Source organism: Perognathus longimembris, chromosome 17, assembly GCF_023159225.1.
Source record: "Perognathus longimembris pacificus isolate PPM17 chromosome 17, ASM2315922v1, whole genome shotgun sequence".
NCBI lineage: Eukaryota > Metazoa > Chordata > Mammalia > Rodentia > Heteromyidae > Perognathus > Perognathus longimembris.
The window spans coordinates 37,829,674-37,851,613 of record NC_063177.1 but is presented as its reverse complement, the minus strand read 5'-3'; the positions used below and the strand labels follow the sequence as shown (position 1 = coordinate 37,851,613).

Genomic DNA, 21,940 nt, shown 5'->3' with positions numbered 1-21,940 from the left:
GAAACCAGGGGGGGCGGGAAGGAGAGAGGTGGTCTTGGTGGCGCCTGACTGTTCATTCAGAAGAGCGTGTTTTTAATTATCTCCCCTCCCCCCCCCCACACACATTCACTTCTATTCTTTGACCTCAATCTTCCCCAACCCCTGGGGCCTCAGAAGGGGACAGGTCACTCCACAATAAGGATCTCATTAGACCCTTGGCTGACTGGGGTGCTGTCTGTTCCCCTTAGTGGGTATGTCCACAGGCTGGCTCCATTGTCTCTCTCTCATTGTTCCCATGAGCTTCCCTCTCCACTTGAGTACATTTCTGCTCATCATCCCCATCCTACACAGTTGTATTCCCCCCACCCCACCCCATGAGCTTGGGTTCCCCAGACTTCCAGCACCATCCTACTACCATTCTATCTAGACTATTTCTGGGTCAGAGATGACACTACCAGAGGGACCTGGAATGAAGGGGAGCTTCCCTAGCTAGGAACGTTTGGGGGTCATTTACCACACAGCTATATAACCCTCTGCGGGAAAGAGGGGATTGAGCAGGGGTCACAGCTTCCGATACCTCATGACATGCTGGAACGTCTGAGAGGCAGGATCTGGTTGAATAAGGGGTGGTGGTATCTGAATCTCAAAACTTGATGGGGGACTAGGTGACAGAGGGGCATGGCCAGCTTTCAAAGATTGTCCCACCGGACTCCAATGCAAGTTACTCCAAGTCTCCATTTTTCCTCCCCAACCCCATCCTGTCTTCTTTTGTTGTTGTTGGTCCTGGGCACTGTTCCTGAGCTCATTTTGCTCAAGGCTAGTGCTCTACCCCCTTTGAACCACAGTGCCACTTCCAGTGTTCTGGTGGTTGATTAGAGAATAGTGTCCCATGTTTTTCTGCCCGGGCTGGCTTTGAACTGTGATCTTCAGATCACTTCAGATCTCAACTTCCTGGGTAGCTAGGATTGCAGGCGTGAGCCAGGCTCATCTTGCCTTATCAGTGGAAATTACCCAGCTCCTAATTCGTTGTGCTATCAGGGGCTTGATCTTTACTGTTTTCTAATAAACTGAGAAACAGAAAACAAAAGCTTGGTTTTTTTTTTTAGATCAGCACCTCATGAGCTACAGGATCCCAGAGGACAGAATACCCACTTATCTCCCTGCTGCAAGCTAATGGGAGAGAATGACATTTCTTGGGGAGGCAGAGCAGGGCAGGATTTCAGTTCTCAAGCTCATTCAGGTACGGTAGGCCCACCAGGACATAATGAATGTGGTCCTTGCCACTTCCCTGATGTACTATGGAGGGCATTCACTCTCCTCTGACAACTGTAGAGGTACCACCTAAGGAAGGATATGTGGAAGCCATACTGGGAGGGCCTGTGTACAAATGGAGAGCTGTTTGTTTTTTTCTTCTGTTGACACTTTCAATGTTGGACTGGCCAAACAGTCCAGGAGGGAAGGGATGTTTCTGTAGAATATGGGATTCCCCCGGAGCATACATCCTCTATCTTCTGGTACTAGGCAGAGTGAGGATCTTTCCTTTACGGCCGGGAGGGATGTGCATACTTTGGGGTTGTGTCTCTTTCTGATACACCCGTGTTCACACCCAGAAGCATACACTCAAGATTCATTCAGACCACACAATAGTGTATCTTGTCTCCATCATACAGGTACACATGCAAAAGCCCAAACTCACACTCACATTTCAGGCAATACTGTGCATATCCACATGCACTCATGCCCATACATACAGCAGCGTGTGTGTATATTCGTGTTTGTGTGCGCGCACATGCACATGTGTGTGTGTTGCTGGAGATTGAACCCAGGTCCTGGCACATGGTAAGCCAAGCCTGTGTTTGTTGTTTGGTTGCCAGTCCTGGGGCTTCAACTCAGGGCCTGGGCACTGTTCCTGAGCCTCTCTGTGCTCAAGGCTAGGACTGTACCACTTGAGTCACAGTGCCACTTCTGGCCTTTTTTTGTTTATGTGGTACTGAGGAATCGAACCCAGGGCTTCATGCATCCTAGGAAAGCACTCTACCACTAAGCCACCTTCCCAGCCCTATTTTTTGGTGTGTGTGTGTGTGTGTGTGTGTGTGTTTAGTGTTTTGGGGGTTTTTTTGAGACTAGTGAAAGGAAGAAAGAAAAAAGAAAAAGACCTCTTATGACCCCTTGTCACAGGCCTTTGGGTAAGAGATACCTTTCCTACCCTTGTCTTAGGGACCTAAAACTCCATCTTTAGGCTGCACTACCTCCTACACCAGCATCCCTTGGCCAGGGTCCCAGAAGACTGTATGAAGAGGGGCCAAGGGCTGGGGGAGTAACCTCAATACCACTTTGTTCTTTATCTCTTGCTGCTGGCAGTGGCCTGGTACCTTAAGGAAAACAGATGGCTTTCAGACTATCCCCCAATGAAGCCAAGATAGAGACTAGCCAGAGAGCTGCCCTGAGCTGGAGATGTAGGCAGTCCCAATGCTGCAGCAACTTGAGGTGTGGGGAGGGAGACATACCCAAGACACAGGAGAGTCCCCACAACAGACTTGCTGCTCAGGTTCCCCAGGCAGACTGGGACTTTCAAAAATATTGGCCCATCCCAACACACACACACACACACACACACACACACACACACACACACACACACACAGGTGAGAGCAGAAGGGGTACTAGGGAGATGGCAAAAAATCCAGGTGGGCCCAAATTCTGAAGTAGGCACTGGCACTGGCTTTGCTATAGCAAAGTCAAGAACACCTTTACCCTCAAACATACTCCTCAGAATCAACCTGGGCATTAGAGTTGTGGAACCTGCTGTAGAGTGTAGCCCCCTTCCCCAAATGTTGGGAGTACCCCCTCCCTGCCTCTAACTAAATTAATAAACTGCATTGGGCTGCAAACCCCATCTGCTTAGTGCACTAGGAATAGCCTCAACTTGATGAAGCAGCTGATCTAGAAACCATTCTGGTCCAGAAGGGCTGTTCTTAGCCCTGCCTTCAGAAGTCGTGGTCTGCCTACCAGGAGTCTAAGAGCCCAGACTACAGATAGGAAGGAAACCCTCATCAGAGGTCTTAGAGAAGGGATGAGTAGACGAGTTGTCCCCTGTGGTTCTTTGCCAGCCAAGCAGGTCTAGAGACCATTGAGTGCCCATCTTTCTCTACCTTTGATACATCCCTGTCTCTAAGCAGAAATAAATCAAGCAAACATAATTATCTGGACTTTTTGTTTTGTTTTGTTTTGTTTAAAAAAAACACCAAAAACAAAGAAAGGGGGTAAGAAAAGGAAAGAATGGAAGAAAAGACATCATGGCCAACCAGCAGGTCCCTATGTCTCCTTCCATCCAGCCAAGCCAGAAAATGACCAGGGGAAATGGGATATAGAGAGGAAGGTGTAAGGGAATGAGATATGAGAAGCAAGGCAGAGCCACAGGCGATAAGCATTGAACAGATCGGGTCATCCTGGTGACTACAAATAGGGTAGGCAAGGCCCTCATCCCCCAACATAGGGTCCTCTTGTCCATCAGGCACATTCAATCCAATCCTGTATTCTTTCTTCCCACTGACTGTGTAAGCCCTCTGTCTTGTAGGTCTTTCTCTGACCCTATCTCCCAATGGCAGGGTCTCAAGCTCTGAATCAACCAAGCCCAGGATACAATACCCAGGATCCAAAGGTGGGCCTGCCACTCATTCACCAGGCCTTTCCCCTGGTAAGACCTGGGGATGAAGAGCAGGGGAGCCTAGCCAACCTTAGCCTCAAGGGCTAAAGGTATAGATCGACCTCAAAAGCCCTGAGCCATCAGCTGCCCTTTACTTCCTGGTGGCTCCCAGCCTCTGGCTAGACGGAGGGGAGGGACAATTGCAAAGTACTTGATTCTCTTCCTCTCTGACTCTTCTATAGGCTTGCACTCACTTCATAGGAATTTAGTTCATATGCCACATCAAAGGAAGGTAGGATGAGGGCTGCCAGGGCTGAAAACTAGAGCTGGCACACAGTATGTGGTCAATAAATGTCTGTCGATGCTAAATGAATGAATGAATGAATGAATGAATCCAGGATCGATTTGGAAACACACTGGGGTTCCCCATTGCCACTCTCAGACCTCTTGGGCTATCTATCCCCAAAGAGGATATTCTAGGCTCTGGCTTACCCCAAGGGCACATTTATGCCCATAAACACACACACACACACACATAAACACACAGACCCCCAAGAAACTCTGGGGCCAGAGGCAAAGCCAGGACTCAGACCCAGACTTCATTCCAGGTCAACTCTGCAGCTCCCAGAGAATGGAGGTGCCCCCTGCCTGTGGGCAGGCCTCACTCTCGGAAGCTGTCAGCCAGTTGGTGGCAGTCCAGCTCCCCATTGGGCTCCAACCCCCCTGGAAGCTTCACCCCTGTCTTCCGGTCCACACACCAGCATTTGCCGCGCTGCCCATCCAGAGCTGGGTGACACTGCCAAGACAAAGACATGGAGGATGGGTTAGTCAGCTCCCAGGTAAGAACAGAGTGCCCTCAAGGTCAGACATTTAGTGTTCCAAAATAGCATCTGAGGGCCAAGACACTTTTTGAGCACTGGTACTCTGAGCTAGTGACAGTAGAGAGAATTTGGCAAGAAGGAAACACCCAGAGAGCTTCCCTAGACCCTAGGGTTAGAAGATATATCTGGGGCTGGGGATATAGCCTAGTGGCAAGAGTGCCTGCCTCGGATACACGAGGCCCTAGGTTCGATTCCCCAGCACCACATATACAGAAAACGGCCAGAAGCGGCGCTGTGGCTCAAGTGGCGGAGTGCTAGCCTTGAGCGGGAAGAAGCCAGGGACAGTGCTCAGGCCCTGAGTCCAAGGCCCAGGACTGGCCAAAAAAAAAAAAGAAGATATATCTGGGTTTGTGCTGGAGATGTTTTGGGTGTGTGTTCTAATTTAGGCTGGGTGGGCCTTGAAGAATGGGATTATAGTTTAGAACAGCAACCAAGTTAGGGTTAAAAGCAGGATAGGACCAGAGTAGCAGCTAAAACTTGACTCAGGTGAGACTTAGAATCCAGGACAGAGACAGAGGCAAGATAAAGATAGAAGTCAAGGGCTTGCCTAATATGGGTGAGGGCCTAGGATCAATCCCCAGCTTGCATGGGTGCTCCCATGTGCACACAAACACACACACACACACACAAAATAAAAATAAAGATAGAAAGCAAGCACCAGTGGCTTGTGCCTATAATCCTAGCTACTCAGGAAGATGAGATTTGAGTATTGAAATTTGAAGCCAGCCAGGCAGGAAAGACCAACAGACTCTTATCTCAGACAGAAGTAGGGCTGTGGCTCAAGTGGTAGAGCAGTAGCCTTGAGCACAAAAACTCAGGGACAGCAACCCTGAATTCAAGCACCAGGATTGGCACAAAATAAATAAATAAACAAACAAATGAGGTAGAGGTCATGTTCAGGACAAATGAACTTGGACCAAAATTCAGGTCAGAATTAAACAATGGGGATGAAGCAAAGGTATATTTTAGCATCATTACCAGAGCTGAAAGAAAGTTTGCTCATAGGTCAGAACTGAATTGAGGATAATCAAGTATTATCACAACTATCACTGTAATAAGAAAATGTATTTTAAAATACAAAAAAGGGAGCCCTGATATATATTCTGTTATTTATAATACACCATACTGGTGCGCCAAATATACTAAGCTGATATAAGAAATTAATAATAGCCAGGTGTTGCTGGCTCATGCCTGTAATGTTAGCTACTCAAGAGGCTGAGATCTGAGGATAGAGGTTCAAAGCCAGCCCAGGCAGGAAAGTCCATGAGACTCATATCTCCAATTAGCCACCAGAAAACTGGAAGTAGCACTGTGGCTCAGGTGGTAGAGTGCTAGCCTTGAGTGCAAAGAGGCTCAGGGACAGCACCCAGGCACTGAGTTCAAGACCCAGGAATAAAACAATTAAAAAAAAAAAAAAAAGAGGGCTGGGGATATAGCCTAGTGGCAAGAGTGCCTGCCTCGGATACACGAGGCCCTAGGTTCGATTCCCCAGCACCACATATACAGAAAACAGCCAGAAGCGGCGCTGTGGCTCAAGTGGCAGAGTGCTAGCCTTGAGCGGGAAGAAGCCAGGGACAGTGCTCAGGCCCTGAGTCCAAGGCCCAGGACGGCCAAAAAAAAAAAAAAAAAAGAAAGGAAAAGAGGGAGGGAGAAAGTCTGAAGAGAAAGAAAGAGTGAGAGGGGAAGAAAAGAAAAAAAAGGAAGGGAGGGAAGGAGGAAAAGAAAGAAAGAAAGAAAGAAAGAAAGAAAGAAAGAAAGAAAGAAAGAAAGAAAGAAAGAAAGAAAGAAAGAAAGAAAGACTGGCTAGAGGCATGGCTCAGTAGTAGCATGCCCACCCAGCAAGAATAAAACTCAAACCATAGTCCTGCCAAAGAAAAAAAATTTTTTTAAATTGGGGAGCATTAAACAAAACGGTAGGATTTATGTTGGGCTAGAGGCTGAAGGCAGGCCAGGCATTCACCCATTGCACACCACCTTATGCCCTTTTCATGCCAAGCTGAGATGAACAGGTACTTTCCAAGTGGCACCTTTGCCCTCCTAGCAAGACTTCTGCTGGCCAGGTAGTGGCCCATCCTGGAGATGTGTGAGGCAAGGGGATATGTAGGCCAATGCTCACAAAAGCTGGACGGTACCAGTGCTCCCCAGGATACCCCAGCGGCCTGCCTAGATATGCCACCTTTCTAATGGGCTTGGGAAGGGTTGAAGCAGGCCGACCCTCCCAAAGATCCCAGGCTTCTGGGAGTTCCCCACATTGTTCCAACGACATAAATGAATACGAGGCTGCTACCTTCATATCTTCTCTCCTGCCCCTCCTTTCTCTGCTTCCAACCAAAGGCCCTGACTCAGGCTATCAGAGGCAGCTCCATCTCCACTCTTGCTGCACCCCAAGGGATGCTGTTGCTCAGCTTGGGAAGGATGAGCAGTTCCTTCCTGACTTCTCATAACTTGGGTCCTCCAAGCCCAGGTGAAGCCTGAGACATCAGTGATAAGGGAGCACTACCAGGAAATGAGGAGGGTGAGTGAGGCTGTTGGGAGCATGGGGTTGGCAGGATGACCACAACACAGATGGGAAAGCCAGTGGAGCATCCCTGGAGGGGAGCAGAGGTTTCCCTGCACTCACTGTGACTGAGGCCACCTGGACCTGTTTACTCTTTTCTGATCCTCGGTCTCTTCATTTCCAAAATGAGTGAGGTAGGCAAAATGAGGGGAGGTTCTGCACCTGGGATAGGGCAAAGGGAGGCCCAAGGGGTTGGGTAGGGATAGGAGTTTCCTCTTCCTACAGTCTCTTTCTGAGACTCTCTTTCAGAGAGGGAGCTAAGGCCAGGGCTGAGAAGCAGATGGGGGGACGCACCTGTTTGGGGTGGAAGTTGCCATTGCGATCGCAGTTGGGGATGGGGATGATGAAGAGGTCCTCGTGGGTGCGGCTCTGGGAGGCGGCCAGCCGCTCCAGGGCCCGGTGCAGCTCACTCTGGCAGGAGCCCTGGGGCTGAGGAAAGAACAAAACCGTTCATCAAGCTGGGAGCCATACACCTGTAAACCTAGCTACTCAGGAGGCTGAGATCTGAAGATCATTGTTTGAGAACAACCTGGGCACTAAAGTCTCTGAGACTTTTATTCCCACTTAACCACCAAAAAAGCAGAAAGTGGAGCTGTGGCTCAAGTAGTAAAGCACTAACCTTGAGCAAATCAGCTCAGGGACAGTGTCCAGGCCCCAAGTTCAAGCCCCAGGACTGGCAAAAAAAAAAAAAAAAAACATACAGGCAACTGTGCACCTTAGAGAGAGAGAGGCAAGAGGACTGCTTCAGAGTTAAATGAGGGCTGAGACTCAGCATTAAATGGGAGCTGAAGGCCCTGAATAAAGTCAAGACCTGGAGGTTGGGCAAGGCCTGAAGAAGTAAAAGCAGGGAGCCAGGTTCAAGGGATACTAGTGGGAAGATGCTGAAAGAAGGTCTTGAGCCAAAAATCTTCTAATTAGAATATGTAGGGCTGGAGGCATGGCTCAAGTGGTGGATCACCTAACTAGCAAGTATAAGGTTCTGAATTCAAATGGTAAAGTGAGGGACCTGGCTTAAAAGGGAGCTCTGGAAATGTATAGAGGCAAAGGGCAGGAAATTTCTAACCAGGAGGGATGAACCAAACCACACAATTAACACATAAGGCTCAGGCACAAGTCTATCAGAATCATTAATTTGAAAAGGCACTAGAGGGCTGGGAATGTGGCCTAGTGGCAAAAGTGCTTGCCTCGTATACATGAGGCCCTGGGTTCAATCCTCCAGCACCACATATATAGAAAACAGCCCAAAGTGGAGCTGTGGCTCAAGTGGTAGAGTGTTAGCCTTGAGCCAAAAGAAGCCAGGGACAGTGCTCAGGCCCTGAGTCCAAGGCCAGGGCTGTCAAAAAAAAAAAAAAAAAAAAAAAAAAAAGGCACTAGAGCCTGGCACTGAATCCTAGCTACTCAGGAAGCTGAGATCTAGTGTAAAGCGAGCCTAGGCAAGAAAGTCCATGAAACTCTTAGCTCCAATTAACTAACAAAACAACAACCCCCCCCCCAAAAAAAAAAAGCTGGATGTGGAGCTGTGGCGCAAGTAATAGAGTGCCAGCCTTGAGCATAAAAGCTCAGGGACAGCACCCAGGCCCTGAGTTCAGTCTCCAGAATCAGCACACACACATACAAAAAGATCATTAGTTGGGTGGAGTTCAATCTCCAGAATCAGCACACACATACACAAAAAAGATCATTAGTTAGGTGCTGGTAGTTTACTACACCTGTAATCCTACTTAACCTACAAGATTGAGAACTGAGGGTCATTGTTCTAAGCCAGCTGAGGCAGAAAACGTCTGTGAGACTCTTATCAACGACTAACCAGCAAAAAGCCAGAAATAAAGCTGTGGCTCAAGTGATAGAGCATTAGAGCATTATCCTTGAGCACAAAAGCTAAGGAACAGGGGGCTGGGAATATGGCTTAGTGGTAAAAGTGCTCGTCTCATATACATGAAGCCCTGGGTTCGATTCCTCAGCACCACATATATAGAAAAAGCCAGAAGTGGCGCTGTGGCTCAAGTGGTAGAGTGCTAGCCTTGAGCAAAAAGAAGCCAGGGACAGTGCTCAGGCCATGAGTTCAAGCCCCAGGACTGGGAAGGGAAGGAGAACAGGACCAAGAAACACTAGGAAGCTTGGAACCCTGCTTTTTTTTTTTTTTTTCTGCACCCTGATGAGGCAGAGGAGATGCATCTGGCACATAGTAAGTATCAAAGAGTGTCTTCTGGGTAAACATAATCTGTGTCTGGTGGTGATAGGGTGTGCGTGTGCACTAAGGTCCTCACCACAGGTCGAGCTTCCTCCCGAGGCATCCCTATAACCTTCATCTTGCCCCCACTGCTGCTCCGGTCTCTCAGTTTAGCGAAGTGCTTCTGTATGCATCTGAGGTCCTGGGCACTGCACGGGCTGAAGCTGTTGTTGGGGTGATCACCCTCATCCTTGTCTGCAGACAGGTCGAGAAGGGCAAAGGTCAGCACCTGGAAAGAGCAGAGCTTCACAACAACCCAGCCTCCCACCTGCTTCTTCCTCCTTGGGGATTCCAGCCTGAGCCTGAGAACAGCAGGGAACCCGTGGAGGAGCGGGAGGAGGTGAAAGCACCCCCTTCTGCACCTCACTCCCTTGGATTTCCTCAGGAGAGTACTCTTCTTGAAGTCCTTGACTTGTCCCTCACCCCACCCTGTTCAGCTTTCAGATGAGTCACTGGCTGCAGCTGCCCAGATGGCAGGAGGGTCCCCTGGGTTCTGTGCAGAGGTCTGATGAAGAAGGGGGTTGGGGAGGTAGGCTATTAAATCTCCCTCCTCCCACCATCCCCCTCTCCTTCTGTTCACTCTCTCCTTCCCCGCTCTTTCCAGTGCCTGACTGAGCCTGCCTGGGATCCCCGGGACCAGAATCAGACTTTCCATGAGCAAAGCAAAATCTGGCCCCAAAAGCTCTCCCACTGCCTGAGCGGGACTTAAGATCCATCTGCATGGGAAAGCAGGAAGGTGACACCCCGGGAGGACCAAGAGAAGAGTCACACACATTTCTCCAGCCCCCACCTCTAAGTTTCCCCTCCATAGACTTCAGACCCATCCAAAGTCGGTGTCTGTCTCCCCTGAGTCAGGGCTCTGGGTATGTGAGGGTAAGAGTGGCCCGGCTGGGCCCTCACTCCCTCCAGGGGAACCTCCTAAAGACTCTAGCTGAGCTGCAGAGAAACCTCATCCAGAAGATCCTGGACTATTACTGTGTTTCTCCCTCTAAGCAGCCAAGACTGGATTGCAGGGCTGAGCTGGAGAAGGAGGTCAGAAGACCTTTCAGCACATCAGAGCCACCTATGAAAGGCTCAGGCTTGGCAGCTTGCTGCAGGCCCCAGTGCAGAGTCCCTGCCAGCATTCCAGATGTTGGCAGCTGAACAGGAGGTTACATCTGGTTTGCGTCAGGACTTTTTTCTTCCTGAGGAGTTAACAGGTCCCTTCATGTGTGGCAACAGGCCCAGAGCTGCCTTTCGGTCAAATGGTATTTTTCTGCCTAGGCAAAGCTGAGGGGGGGGGCGGCAGGACGGGGGGCGGGGGCTGGTTCTCATTTTATTCATCTAGCTAGCAGGATGAAGGGATAAGTACATAGATTGAAAAGAAATCAGGCAAAAGATGATAAAGACCATCAGAAAATCTGTCAGGATTCTATACCAGAGTTATTAATAAGGCCAAGTTATTATAGATGGAAGATTTTGTCACAAGTGGAAAACTGGCTTAGAAAAAGAGTTCATAGGGCAGAAACAAGAGGACCAGAGACATCCCATCATCCTTTTATATATGAAACATCCCAATGGCAATCAAGAGGGGATTCTAACACAAATCAAGCTTCTGAGAATCAGCCAAAAATGATACACTACAGTTAGACCCACTCCCCACTACGTGTAGGCAGTAAAAGTGGTAGCATAGGGTTGTGCCAATTGAACCACAAGAAGATGCACTCTGAGCCCTCAGTCAGGAGCCAGAGAAAGTTCTAGAATCTAGGCCTTTCCTCAGAGCCCCTTCCTGGGAGCCTCTGGCACAAAAGACCCAACCAATTAGCATCCCCTTTCTTCCTATCCTCATCCTGCATAAAGCCATGAGTTTATAGATAGGGTCACACTGTTTCAGGGTGTAGACTGGACTTAGGTTGTGGAGAAAGAAGAAAAGGAAGACCCAAAAAATTAGAACCAAATCTGGGAAGGACAGAGGCTGAGCTCAGGTGTGAACAAAGGTGTGACCGTTGGCCCAGGGTATGACAGGAGCTAGGACACCAAGCTCTAAGGAGCACCCCTTCCTACCTGGAAAGCCTTATTCTTCCTGAGTTTGGGTTCCTTTCATAAACATGATGGAAAGTATGACTTTACACTGGGATTTTAGGTCCTTTCAGTAAATGGGCATAATGGGCTTAGGCTCAGAGTTCAATGATTCAGAAAGAAGTTTTTGTGTTGTGGTTTCTTTGGTGTTTTGTTGGAGGGGGAGAGTGTCAGTACTAGAGCTTGAACTCAGAGCCTGGGCACTGTACCTTAGCTTTTTCACTCAACGCTGACTTCCTATCACCTGAGTCACAACTCCATTTTTGGCTTTTTAGTGGTTAATTGGAGATAAGAGACTCTAGCTTTGAACTACAATCCTCAGCTCTCAGCCTCCTAGGTAGCTAGGATCCACAGTACCCAGCTAGGAAGAATTTTCTAAAGAAAGGGACTGCCTTAGAAGACTGAGAGCTTCCCACAAGTGTGCACCCTTGCAGCAAAGGAGAAAGCTCAAGAACCCAGAGAGGCTCCATCCAGACTCTGCTTTCTATTGAGGAGCTTCTACAAGCTCATAAATGACAAACCCTCAGGAAAACACCCATGGATATTTGAGTTGTTCATTGTATATGGAGGACAATCAAGTAGTTCACTGAAAACTAGGCTGCTGAGGATACAGAGTGAGCCTTCAAGCATAGTTTCAGCTCTTGTTGGAATGGCTCTAAACTGAGTCAGCAGTCTGCCTGGCCTCCCTATTGCTGATCTCCCCCCATCCCACTGACCCTGACCTCGTGCCTAAGCTTAGAGTAGAACCCACCCTCCTTACTACTCATGTGGGGACATAGGTACACAGAGTGAAGTCCACACAGGCGGAGACCCAAGAATCACAAACACATACAAACAATTATGTGTCCAGATATACACACTTGCCCACATGTGCACACCCACAGATTCAGGCCCTCTGACCCTACCATAGTCAGAGACATAGACCAAAGCAGGCCACAGTGAATTCCAGGTCTCTCTGGACCACAGATTGTTGACTTTTCAGTTAATCTGTGACTTTGCCTTATCCAGCCTTACTAACTGGTAGACTGAGGATCCACCCCAGGATCCACCCCTAGCAACTGGGTTTGTGGGGGTGGAGGGGATAAAGGGTTGCAGCATCAGGCCCACCTGAAATTCTTCCAGTGAGGATCACCTTGAAATGCCCTCTACAAAAGCCTCAATACCCTTGGACTCCCCTCTAAGCAGGAGCTGGGACCACAGTCCTCCCAGTGGAAGGTCAGACCTCTGAGAAGTTCTGGGAAGTGGTGCTTCCAAGACAAGCTAGGTCCTCTCCTTCAGCACTGGTTTGGAACTGAGCCAGCTGCCATTGGGCACACTGGAAAGCTTTGCTTTATGCTCTAGCCCCAAAGGAGAATAAGAAGCCTAAAGGGAGAAAAGGATGCATGGGCTTGACATTAGGGGCTACAAAGTTTTGCTACATGATTTGACCCCATGATTTCTCTTCAACTCCAGTTCATATCTCCATGAGACACCCAGACTATGAGCTGAGTGGATCCCACCACCCAAACCTGGAAGTTCCAGCCATGCCATGAAGGGTCACCCAACCAATGTGCCAAGAAAGGCCTTTCTTTTTTGCCTTCTTCCCTGTACTCTGCTTGGATAAGCCAAGATCATCCATATCAAGTATTAAGTCTGATTCAGAAGTGTCTCCTCACTGTTGTGCCATCCTTCTGGCCTCAGGTAAAGCAAATGGCCTTGTTTTCCCCATGTGTGTGCAGTAGCAAAAGGCACCAAAGCTAACCGACCCCTCTTAGCTCCTCTGAATGTGCTTCCAACTTTGCTCCCTTGACCTACAGGTCCCCAAAGTCCCAATGTCAGCTTCCTCATCACCATCTCTCATCATCACTCCAATTTATTGAGCTCTTCAGCCAGCTCTTCAGACCCCCTCTCCACTCCCAATGCTATCCTCTATCAGCATTCCCATTTTTAGTGGTGAGGAAATTAAAGTCTCCTGAGTATAGGAAAAGAAATGAGATTTGTTTCTGCCACTTCTATGTCTAAATAGACAGATTTCTGATAGCCCAAGGAACCAATAATTCAGGTTTTGCCAATACTAAAGAAAAACGCTAAGCAGCCATGCCCCTCCTTTCCCCTCCCCCAAGGCACAGAATTTCTGGGAAGGCCCTGTATCCATGGCATGACTGGATTCCCAGTACTGAAGTGGAGAGGGCAATATTTGCTGCAATGTCTAAACGTTAACCCAGCCTGCCTGTTCCTAAGCCTGTCCCTGAAGGACCCAGAGCACAGTTTGTGACCCTGTTCCAGGCCTGATCTCTCCATTGAAAATCTCCCAGATTTCAAGGGTCAGTGCCATGATGCAAAATTGTAGATTTCTGACGCACATGACCATCTCCACCTCTGCTGGCCTGTGGTTAATCCACAACCTGACTGAGAAAGGAGGGCTTGGCTGGCTACAGATAGAAGACCGAGAGAGGATGAGTGCCAAATATCCACTCTCTTGCTGAAGCTGAGCCTCAAGAAAAAAGAACAGCAAGAACAGACTAATATCCTCTACCAAACTGTTCTCAACAGAGGCCCCCCAAGCCTGGGAATCTAAAAGGGAGAGTAGCCTGCCGATAGTATCAAGCTAAAGAAGAGAGTGAAGACTGGGGCAGAGCCATGCTGAGTATCTCACCAGCGTCCCTGCAAGGCTGTCTTGTGGCTGTATGGGTGGCACTTCCCATGGTGCAATGTGGTCCAGGACATGAAAAGGGAGTACTTGCACAGTGACTAGAAAGTGAGAGGGCAGGGCATAGCTTGCTGACTGGGTACCTATTTTTCCAGGATCCTCCTGGCTTCCCCTTTCCCTTTTCCTGATATCTGTCTGCATCCGAGACACTGAGTGGAAGACAAGGCCAGGCAGGAAGGAGGAGGGGCCATTAGTAAACTACAGGTGCTGCAATCAAAGTAAACCTAAAGCCACCCCATCCCTAGACATCTTTGTCCCCCAGTCCTGAGGCTTGAACTCAGAACCTGGGTGCTGTCTCTGGCTTCTTTTTGCTCAAGGCTAGCACTCTACCATTGAGCCACAGAGCCACCTCCAGCTTTTTCTATTTATGTGGTGCTAAAGAATTGAACTCAGGGCTTCATGCATGTGAGGCAAGCACTCTGCTGCTAAGCCACATTCCCAGCCCCCTAGACATCTCTTGAGGCTGGTTTATATTATGTCCATAGGATAATGGCAAACTGTTCATGCCATCTCACCCCCCCCCCCAAACACCTAGGGGATGAGACTGTCCTCCACTACATCTGGGATGCTCATACAGATAAGATGGTGTCAGAGAATAAGCTGCCAATCTTCCCTGCTGCCAGATACCTACTAGCTGGTGTAACGATTCAAAGACAAAGTTGTACCCAGGAAGCCCAGACTCAGTCCTTACTCCTGGTCTCTCTGTTACTGGCATTTCTGCCCCCAATATCAGTGATTCTGTCCTTGAAAACCCCACTCTCCAGAAGTGCTGGTTTCCAGTTGGCATTTCCCCTAGAATGTTTTCTGCTGACCCATCTCTCCCTGCCCAAGGGCAGGAAGGGCAGAGAGGCCTGAGGCCCAGACTCCTGGGGTCCACCTCCTTCCTGTTTTCCTTGCATCCTGCTTTCCTCCAGCTCACATGCTACAGAGGATTGAGGAAGTAGAGCAGTCTGGGACCCAGGGCAGGAAGCTTGGGGCCAAAGTCCCAGCATCCGGAATGCAACAATGGAAGCTTTAAGCACCAAGAAAAGAGACACAGACAGACAGACAGAGGCTCAGAGAAAGCCAAACAGTCAGAGAGAGATCAACAAACAGAGATACAGCAAGGCAGAGAAAAACTGAGCAACAGAAATGCAGTGACAAAAAGAAAAAAGAAAAACAGGATAAGGCAGAGGAAAAGAAACTAATAATGCATAGAAGACTGTGAAGAAAAGAGAACTTGAGAGCATCATGGTGAAACCAGAAGTTGAGAGCCAGAAAAATATAACAAAAGAGTCACTGAGACAATGAAAGATTCTAAGGAGAACCTGAGAAGCTTGGTGAGAAATAGAAAAAGTCTAAAAATGAGGTGGAACAAGGAGCCATATAAGAGCCCCCCCCCCACACACACACACAAAATTTTATCTCTCTTGCCTATTGCATACCCCTGACCTGGGAGCCAGGGCTTCTCTCCCCCTACCTTACCAGATGGCACCTGCCAGGAGAAAGGAGCAAGCAGCCTGCATACCAGGAGAAATGGAGATGCCCAGACCTGGCATGATCACCTTCATCTTTCCACCAATTCTCAAAAAGATGGCTCAGGTCTTTGGGAAAGGACAAGCCTTATGCCTCTGATTTGTATGTTCCACTCCATCACAAGGAAACAGTGAAAAGTCCAAGCCCTGGCTCCTCACACCCCTGGGGTGTCATTTGTGGCCCTGCTTCAGGAATAGAAAGATGCCCCCCCCCTTCCCATCCCGACCCACCCTTTCCCACCAATTTTCTATCCCTAAACAGACCTGACTGGAGCAGGACACTTACTTGGCCTACCAATGAGAGCCTCTTCCCACACAGGCACCCCTGGGAGGTTTGAGATGAGGACTGGGACAAAGTTCCCTTGGGAGGTGGTGAGGTGCTCAGAAGCAGTTTCTTTGGCGGAACCTGTCCCACCAGTGGAGCCCTGCGGCATACCTACCGATTCTCCTCAAATCTCAGGGGATTTTCATGGCCTTCCAAGCCAGCCAGAACGAAGGAAGAAGCTGCTAAGTAGAGAATCCAATGCGGATGGAGTAGGGGGGCAAGGGTACCTTACCAGAAGGCTGCAGGCTTTCCTGGATGGCTTCGATCTCTGTCAGCTCCGTGCACACCCCTTGCCCGTGCACCAGCATGTGCAGGGGCCTCTCCACCCCCCGAGGTGGGTAGCAGCGCAGGCCTGAGCCACAACGAGGGGTGTACACCCCGCAGGGCATCCCCAAACCCAGGGCGCAAGTGGCACAACAACCACAGCCAGGTTCCCGCACCAGCTCCTCGCAGCCCACGGGGGGTTGGCAGCGTGCCAGCTTCTCCTCGGAGCAGGGTGGGCAGTGGATGGCTTCGTCGCCCAGGCTCGGCCCGGGCCCTGAGGCCAACAGGAGGGCCACCACGAGGCAAAAGGGCAGCATGACCGGGCAGGGACCAGGTACACGCACCCGGGCGCAGGCGGGGAGCGCGGGGCGATGGGACGGACAGCAGGGGTATCGGAAGCCAAGTGGCTGAGGCGCCTGGAGGACCCGATCCGGAGGGCACTGGGAGACGGGGCGGCCCGCGCAGGCTAGGAGGGAGCCGGGGAAGTTAGCGTGCGCGCTGGAGCAAAGCGATCCTGGGCGCCGGGACGCTACGCCGCATCCTCAGCCGGGGCAGCGAGCGAGCGGCGGGAGGCGGGAGGTTAGGGGCAGGGGTCTGAGCGGCTGCCGGAGACCGGCTCCCCAGACTTTATACCGGCCCCTGGCCACACCCCCAGCGCCTTCCTCGAGGTGGGGGAGCCCGGGCGGTGAGGGGGAGAGGGGGAGGCGGCCGTTAGGGGGAGGGGGCGCTGTCCTAAGTCGCCGTGGCTCCACACGCCAAAGTCCTTCGCTCTCAGGCACCCGGGAGTCCTGCAAAGAGCTAAGGGAGAAGCGAAGGGGCTGCTGCCTGGTCTCCCTCCTCCAACCTGGATTTCGTCTCTGGCCAGAGTCCTTTCCACCCCACCGGGAGTTTCAACTGGGGGAGACCACGCGGGGTGAGGTTGGGCACAGTCACCCAACACTAGCCTTGGGAAGGGCTGCTGGCCCATGACACTAATAGGCTCTCTGCCCACGGGCTCCCTCTCCCCAAAGTCTCATTTGGGCTCTGATCCACTCTGCCCTCCCAGGATGGAAGCCACCCAACTCCGAGGGAGTTGGATCCCGCCTGGATGTTTGCCTCTACTATCCAGATCCACTCCCAGAGGGAGACTGTACAAGTTGTGCACTGAACAACTCCAGGGGGCACCATTCCTTGTAATTTATGTATATGTGCATAGCCCTTATGACCATTTCCCAGTAGATAATAGAGGATTTTGAGGAAGAGGTACCTTTTTTCTAATTCACTCAGTGTTACTCTTTGGGTTGGTGTTCTGCTGGTTCCACTCCCCTCTCCCTGAAATCCTGTCAGTGCCCATATCCCCATTATTCTCTTGATGCCACTGAAATTGGTAGGAGGTCTAAAGGGGCTTCTCTTTAGCTTCCTTCTCAGCTTCCCCCAAAGTCTGCACCCTCCTCCTGCACAAGGTTTCCTGCTAGCCTGGAATACACCTCAACAGTAAGGGCACCTTGTCCAGGCACAATCCGTCCCCCAATGGGAAATGTTTTTGTCCTGGCTTAGAAAACTAAGGAGTAGCCAAGCTGAAGTGAAGTTTGTAAGCCCCCTTCCTGCTTCTTCTCCTAGGACAGGGGTCTTTCTGTCTCCTGGCGTTTAGGACACCTCCTACTTTCCACAAATTCAGACTGTTGTGGAGGAAGAATCCAGCTGAATGCTGACTTGTAGGACAGACCAAAAAGTTACGAACTGATGACACCTACTGGCAGTCACTAAGACTGCAGAGATGCAGACCAGGTGGCTTGTGCCTGTAAGAATACCAGCTACTTGGGAGTCTGAGGTTGTCAGGATGAGGAGGCCAAACCTAGGCCTCCTCAAGGAAGAACTGGATGCAATGGCACACACCTGTTATCCTAGCTACTGGGGAAGCCTAACATAGGTGGAGCTCAGGGACATCTGCGTAGAAAGCCAAACCTTATCTCAAAAATAACTAGTGGGCTGGGAATATGGCCTAGTGGTAAAGTGCTCACCTCGTATATGTGAAGCCCTGGGTTTGATTCCTCAGCACCACATATATAGAAAAAGCTGGAAGTGGTGCTATGGCTCAAGTGGTAGAGTGCTAGCCTTGAGCAAAAAGAAGCCAGGGACAGTGCTCAGGTCCTGAGTTCAAGCCCCAGGACTGGCAAAAAAAAATAAATAACTAGCAAAAATCAAGGTTAGAGGCATGGCACAGCAGTGAGTTTCTGCTTAGCAAGTTCAAAATCCCAGTACACCGAAAGGAAAAAGACTGTAGAACACTAGGGACTTACAGCCAGGAACAAAGTTCTAGGATTCTCTCCATCCCATCTTTCAAATGAAAGGGGATTCTTATGTCCCCATCTGCCTTTGAGAAAGGCAAACAGAACAAGGTCCCTCAAGTCCCTGGGGAAAGTCCTGCTTATTCCAGATTCAGAGAACTACTCCACACGCCCTCCTTTTCCTCCTCCTCTTCACAACCCAGTTCTGCCACCAGCTTACTGAATGAATTTGGAGTTTGTCCCTAACTGTAAAAGGAAGGGAAATAGACATCTCCGTCTACCCCATCTCTTGAAACTCTTATAGGACTGAGGACAGTTCTGATCCCAGGGCCAGATTTGTCTATGAGACAGCAATGTGAAAGTAATAGGACCCAGAGATCAGAGGGCAGGTGAGGCTGGAGAGGCCGAGATGAAGCTTGAAGTTCCAGTGATGTGAGAAACCCAACCCATCTTCTAATATCCTTTCCATGCCTCATTTTAAAAAACAATGTCTGGGATCATCCTAAGGAAGCAAAAGAATGAACCTGAGGAGGCCTTCCAAGCACCTCCCTACCAACATACACCACCAACATGCTGCCTAAGTTTACGGAGCACCTATTGCTCCCAAGTGTTGTGTTCCATCCTGGGAATGCACTCTCTATCTCATGGAGTTCACCGTCTAGTGAGAGAAGGCACGAATGAAAATAAAATAAGGATATGGAAAGCCCTTTATGAAGGATCTGAAGACAAGTCTTTCATGCAAGAGGAAAAAAAACCACAGATGTCAGCATCACCAAGCTGGACCAATCCTGGCTTTGTCTCTAAGAACTCACTAGGGACCTGAAGCAAAGTTACTTAAGCTCTCAGCTTCAAACTTTGTCAGGTAAATGGGACTTTTCAGCGAGAGACAGGGACCTGTACAAAGCAGATAGTGTTTGTTTCTCTTCTACCCCTACTCTGTTGTTAATTGTAACTTCCTCAAGTGTTTGGCTATCCTCTGGTGGCAAGATACCACTGAAGACTGGTTTCGTGTCTTGCCTTCTCTCAGTACCTGGGAATGGAAACATATGAAGAGCATGAGATTGGAAGAAAGAGCACCTGGATTTAAGTGGTAGCAAAGCTACTGATGGAGGAGACAAATTGTACATAGTAACAATCTCCCCAGGTACAGACTGAGTAGTATAATACTGATGAAGCTTCCTGTCCACTTGGGATTCCATACTTTCAGGAGACTCAGGATCTCCACAGAGAACCCACAGTGTAGAGGGAGGGCTTGTCCAGCCCAGCTCCAGAGCATAGAGCCCAGGTCCTTCCTTCTGGATGTGTGGCTCCAAAAGCAAATACTAGGGATGAGTGGAGATAGGGAGAATGGAGCCCGTCTGCAGCTGGGCTGGTCAGGATCTGATTTCATATCTTTAGACAGCCAGTCCTGCTACTTGCCCACCTTATGACCACTTTCCCTTCCTCAGCTTCAGTTTTGCCATCTAGTAAAGGAGGGAGAACACACAGAAAGCTGAAACCCTATCCAGCTCTGAGAGTCTAGGAATCTAGTTCTGCAGTCCTTTTGAGTCACCTTAGCCACACTTCCTCCTACTCCTGGCATAGGTCCCGATCCTTCAGTCTACACTGGCACAGGCAGGATTTCTTTCCCGTTGACTAAAGTCTGCACAAGAAACAAACCAAATAAATGATGTTGGGCCCTGGGCGAGCTCTGTCGCCACTCAGAGAACAGATCAGGTTCATTCAAGAGCACACAGCTAGAAAGTAACAGAGAGAGGCCTTGTGGCAAGTGTAATATTTGCTGCACAATTAGCCCTGTGCACCTTACTGCCTCTGTTGCCTCAAAGCCATCATCAGTGAGCTATAGGTTCAGGAGTCAAGCAAGAAAGGTAGGGTGGAGGGAAAAGAAGAAAGGGCAACCTGGGAGAATCTTGCAGGATACCTGCAAAAGTAAAGACACAGAGAACTTGAGCAGATGGAACTAGATGTTTTTAGAAGGGAAATTCCCTGCCCTGCCCCTTCTCCACTACACACCTCCTGCTGGTGTGTCCAAGAGGAAGGTGCCTATTTGCCCTATGACCTCACAGATCAGAAGGCCAGATTCAGAGAGAGTTCCTTATTCTTTTCCCCATACTCCCTGGAAACATTTAGTCTTTGTCTCCTGCTCTCCCAGCTCTGGGGAACATGGTTCTACCTATCCCTTAAGGATTGAAACTTGAACTCAGGGCCAGGGTGCTGACCCTTAGCTTTTGGCTCAAGGCTAGCACTTGAGCCACACCATATCATCATATTATTTATTTATTTATTTATTGGTGCTGGTATTAAGAGCTTGAATTCATGGCCTTACATTCTTGCTCAGCTTCCCTCCCTACCTCTTTTTTTGTTTTGTTTTTAGTTTCTGTGGTTTATTTAAGCACAAATAAAAAGTGTATGTGAGCCATCTATTCGTTCTCCTCACTGTGCAGCCTGGCATTGGGATTGGTGACTCTGATGGCCAGCTGGGCTGCTCGTTCCACGATGGCTTTTCGGTTCTTCGAGGAAACGTCGTGGGCGATCTCGGCACAGTAAGACTTGTTGCACATGAGCAGCACTTCTAGCTCCTTGACGTTGTGGACCAGGAACTTCCGGAAGCCACTGGGCAGCATGTGCTTTGTTTTCTTGTTGCTCCCATAACCAATGTTGGGCATCAAGATCTGGCCCTTGAATCTCCTCCACACCCGGTTGTCGATGCCCCTGGGTTTCTGCCAGTTCCGCTTAATCTTGACATAGCGGTCTGACTGGTGGCGGATGAACTTCTTGGTCCTCTTTTTGACGATCTTGGGCTTCACCAGAGGTCTGAGGGCAGCCATGATGCCGAGTGGGAGAGACGGCAGCCACCTCCGTGGGCAGCGCCAAGGAAGAAGGCCCCTCCCTACCTTTTATCCTCTGTATTTCTACCACTGGAGCAATGCCTCCAGTTGTTCCAGTTCTCAATTTATTATTGCTTGTGTCCATCCTGGGACTTAAACTAAGGGCCTAGGCACTGTCCCTGGGCTTTTGTGGTCAAGGCTAGCATTTTACCACTTGAGCCTCAGCTGTACTTCCAGCTTGGTACTGATTAATTGGAGATGAGAGTTTCACAGGTTTTCCTGCCTGGACTTGCTTCAGAATGTGATCATTAGATCTTAGCCTCCTGAGTAACTAGGATTATAGGCATCAGCCACCACCCAACTCAGTCCTCAATTTTTTTTTAATGAAAAAAATACTATGCTTGTTTTTGTTGTTGTTGTTGTTTTGTTTTTGTTTTTTGCCAGTCCTGGGCCTTGGACTCAGGGCTTGAGCACTGTCCCTGGCTTTTTTTTGCTCAAGGCTAGCACTCTGCCACTTGAGTCACAGCGCCACTTCTGGCCATTTTCTATATATGTGGTGCTGGGGTATCTAACCCAGGGCTTCATTATATGAGGCAAGCACCCTTGCCACTAGGCCATATTCCCAGCCCCTACTATGCTTATTTTTAAGTGCTCTATTTATTTATTGGCTAGGGATGGAACCCAGGACCTTGTGCATGCTTG

The 21,940-nt window shown here is 49.5% G+C and overlaps 2 protein-coding genes across 2 annotated transcripts; both read right to left on the bottom strand.

The window, feature by feature from the left end:
- Positions 1-3,190: 3,190 nt before the first annotated feature.
- On the bottom strand, positions 3,191-16,967 carry Igfbp4 (insulin like growth factor binding protein 4). Its single transcript, XM_048365272.1, has 4 exons — positions 16,112-16,967; positions 9,331-9,488; positions 7,358-7,492; positions 3,191-4,421 (listed from the first exon to the last, which is right to left on the bottom strand). The coding sequence occupies exons 1-4, from the start codon at positions 16,458-16,460 to the stop codon at positions 4,287-4,289; spliced, it is 777 nt and encodes a 258-aa protein (XP_048221229.1). The 5' UTR covers positions 16,461-16,967; the 3' UTR covers positions 3,191-4,286.
- Positions 16,968-20,782: 3,815 nt separating this feature from the next.
- LOC125365585 (60S ribosomal protein L32-like) lies at positions 20,783-21,287 on the bottom strand. The gene has a single exon (XM_048365758.1). It carries the CDS (start codon positions 21,236-21,238, stop codon positions 20,831-20,833), a length of 408 nt encoding a protein of 135 aa, XP_048221715.1. The 5' UTR covers positions 21,239-21,287; the 3' UTR covers positions 20,783-20,830.
- Between the last annotated feature and the right edge of the window lie 653 nt (positions 21,288-21,940).